The sequence below is a fragment of the Notothenia coriiceps genome, unplaced genomic scaffold, assembly GCF_000735185.1.
Source record: "Notothenia coriiceps isolate Sejong01 unplaced genomic scaffold, NC01 NC01_scaffold00035390, whole genome shotgun sequence".
In the NCBI taxonomy this organism is placed as follows: domain Eukaryota; kingdom Metazoa; phylum Chordata; class Actinopteri; order Perciformes; family Nototheniidae; genus Notothenia; species Notothenia coriiceps.
Genome location: NW_011368091.1, coordinates 1 through 2,984, shown reverse-complemented (window position 1 = coordinate 2,984; position 2,984 = coordinate 1). Strand labels below are relative to the sequence as shown.

The following is a 2,984-nucleotide window of genomic DNA, read 5'->3' as shown; positions in this document are numbered from 1 at the left end:
CACTGCTCTAAGAGGAGATTCAAGTGATAAGGTTGGGGGGGGGTTACCTTGGTTGCTGATTGGCTAATGGTTACTCAAGCCAAAACACCGTTATGACATCATAAAGTGGCCAAAATCTGATCAGCTCATTTTCAGACAGGTTTTTATGTAAATGGATCAGAAAATGTGGGTTTTGTATAATAGGTGACCTTTAAAGTAAAGTATTGAGACTTCAATTTAACCATAATGTGGTTCTCTTTCGTTATGGGAATTGAATTGGATCGTCTTCTTGTCTTCCTACAGAGTGAAGAATCATAAATATGCACTCACCGAGCCATTGGGGGTGATGGAGGCCAGCAGGATGCCGAACAGTCTCCCCCAGGCGGCTCCTATCAGCAGAGCGGGGATGAAGACCCCCGCAGACACCGCCAGGCCGTACGTCCAACACGCCAGGAAGAAATAAGTGATGGTGAACAAACCCAGGGTCAACGGATTGTAGGTCCCTTTAATAGAGACAGAAGTTCAACACATCTGTTTCACACACTGATCCTATTTAAATCCCACCTCTTATAACGCCTGTTCAGTCTAGGCTCCCTCTCCAGTCTAGTCTAAAAAAGTCCAACATTTTAGACTAGACACGTGTAGGTATATTTGATAATAGGTACTTTCAGTAAAAAAAACAAGAACACAATGTAAACCTCATCTTGTTTACATCTGGCGGACAATTTTAATGGTCCATCTTATTTTTCACAATTTACTACGATATATTTGCATTGAACTATTTCTACATATTTTCACCTTTCTTTGTTTTTCTTGTGAAGCACTTTGTGAACTGTATTTCTGTGGTGCTCTAATATGTATAAGTATTATTATTACTATTATTACATAGTGCGTTTAATGACGGACACAAATAGCGTTGCACGCGGTCAGTAAGGGCAGCTGGTTGAGTCAGGACCAATGCAGACTTCCTGTAGGGTTTAATAACTTCCTGTTGGATGCTTTAATAACTTCCTGTTGGGAGTGTTTAATAATTTCCTCTGCCTGTAAGATGGCTCTGAAGGTCACTCAATATGTCAGACCCTCCACGGAAACACTCAAACGGAGAGGAAGTGGTAAGGAAGAGAGTGTGGAGGTCGGATTGGTAGTACTGGGCTTTATTCATTAAAATCCCGTTTCCATAATGTGCAAAATAATAGAAAGAAGGAAACACCGGGCCAGATGTTTGTACAGAGTTATTTTTAGCAGCTTTTCACCTGCTTGTGTGTGGAAGAGGCTGCGGACGCTTATCTCAGGAGTGTTGAAGAAGATTGTTGCCATGGAGTTGTACTCTCCATCTGCACAGAACAACTGAGAGTGTGTGTGAGAGAGAGAGAGAGAGAGAGAGAGAGAGAGAGGGAGAGAGAGATTGATAAGAGATCCATAAAAAATAGGAGACAAGAAGAGACTTCCTTCCTTCCTTCCTGTCGCTGTGTGATTTAGTGATTTAACTATGCTGTCTAACAGGACAGATTAGGATCAGTGAAGGTATGTAGACCTCATTTGGTGCCGTCATGGAGCAGCGGTCCAGAGTTGTTTATGTTTTCTTCGTCACGAGCCACTCCTGTCTCTTTCAAAATATTTCCTCTCTCCCTAATAGGCATTTCTAATAAAAAGGTGAGGATGCCAAAAAAAAACACACTACAGCATGGGTGGGATACATTTCCGTGAATAGTGATTCAGATGAAGTACCAGTTGTCTGTTCTGCCCAAACCTGATGGGTTGAAGCCGTAAAAAGACCAGAAAAATCGAACCTATCCCAAAATAATCTGCGCTCTTTGAGAAAGCATTTGTGACAAAAAAATATATTATTGTATGAATTAATCACATGGAGAATGTGTCCCTGGTATGTAGACATTTATACATTTTCGACAATGAATTATAAGTGAGATATTTTTGAATGACTGAGTCTGAAAGAGCTTTGCTTATCTGTATAATTGTGTCCATTAGGAACAATTGAAACAGTCTCCTCTCTTAGCAAGACCATCGAGTTGTGTCTCCATGTCTGATGTTGAAATACACAGTACAGAGGTTTATTTGTGAGACCTGATCTGTAGCGTGAGTAGTCTTGGTTCAACACAGAAACCATTTGTTCGCACACACACAGACAGCCAAACAAAACAAGGATCGGCTGTTTGTTTTTCTTCAGTTAAATGTTTGCCTCTGCAACAAATTCCATTGACATCCATCCAATAGTTGAGACAAGGAAACCACTACTGTCACAAAAGTAAAAGTCAGGGGTTCACCAGTCAGAACTATTCATCCTCTGGGGAACATGACCGTCAAAATGGTGTCCTCCACTTGGATCCTTTGGGCCGTATTGTTCTTATGGCATACATACTGGTAAAGCGTAATGAAGTGAAACAGCTGTCTGGTTAAAGAAACAGGAAGCATTAAGGTTCTCTGTGAGAGGCTTTATCTTATCTGAATCTGCACTCGGGTCGGTGTAATGTGCTCAATCATGCTCATACACTTTGAAATCTGTCTTGATAACTGACAGCGCTTGTGACACCATGTAACTGTGACAGTTTATATTAGCTGACAAAGGTGAGTCTTGTTGCAGTGTGTGTGAGTGTGAGAGTGTGTGGGTGTGTGTGTGTGTATGAGTGTGAGAGAGTGTGTGTGTGAGTGTGTGTGTGTGTGTATGAGTGTGAGAGAGAGTGTGTGTGTGCGTGCGTGCGTGCGTGAGAGAGTGTGTGTGTGTGTGTGTGTGTGTGTGTATGAGTGTGAGAGAGTGTGTGTGTGTGTGTGTGTGTGTGTGTGTGTGTGTGTGTGTGTGTGTGTGTGTGAGAGAGAGAGAGAGAGAGAGTGTGTGTGTGTGTGTGTGTGTGTGTGTGTGTGAGAGAGAGTGTGTGTGTGTGTGTGTGTGTGTGTGTGTGTGTGTGTGTGTGTGTGTGTGTGTGTGTGTGTGTGTGTGTGTGTGGAGAGTGTGTGTGTGTGTGTGTGTGTATGAGTGTGAGAGAGTGTGT

The 2,984-nt window shown here is 42.4% G+C and overlaps 1 protein-coding gene across 1 annotated transcript; it reads right to left on the bottom strand.

Annotated features, from left to right (window-relative positions):
- Nucleotides 1-276: 276 nt before the first annotated feature.
- LOC104962810 (H(+)/Cl(-) exchange transporter 7-like) lies at nucleotides 277-1,371 on the bottom strand. Its single transcript, XM_010791308.1, has 2 exons — nucleotides 1,233-1,371; nucleotides 277-482 (listed from the first exon to the last, which is right to left on the bottom strand). The coding sequence occupies exons 1-2, from the start codon at nucleotides 1,294-1,296 to the stop codon at nucleotides 292-294; spliced, it is 255 nt and encodes an 84-aa protein (XP_010789610.1). The 5' UTR covers nucleotides 1,297-1,371; the 3' UTR covers nucleotides 277-291.
- Nucleotides 1,372-2,984: the final 1,613 nt, after the last annotated feature.

Excerpts from the sequence above, each read along its gene's own strand:
- LOC104962810 (XM_010791308.1), bottom strand. The coding sequence starts at position 1,296 with ATGGCAACAATCTTCTTCAACACTCCTGAGATAAGCGTCCGCAGCCTC. Across the intron at positions 483-1,232 it reads CCTCTTCCACACACAAGCAG|GGACCTACAATCCGTTGACC; the intron begins GTGAAAAGCTGC and ends TCTCTATTAAAG.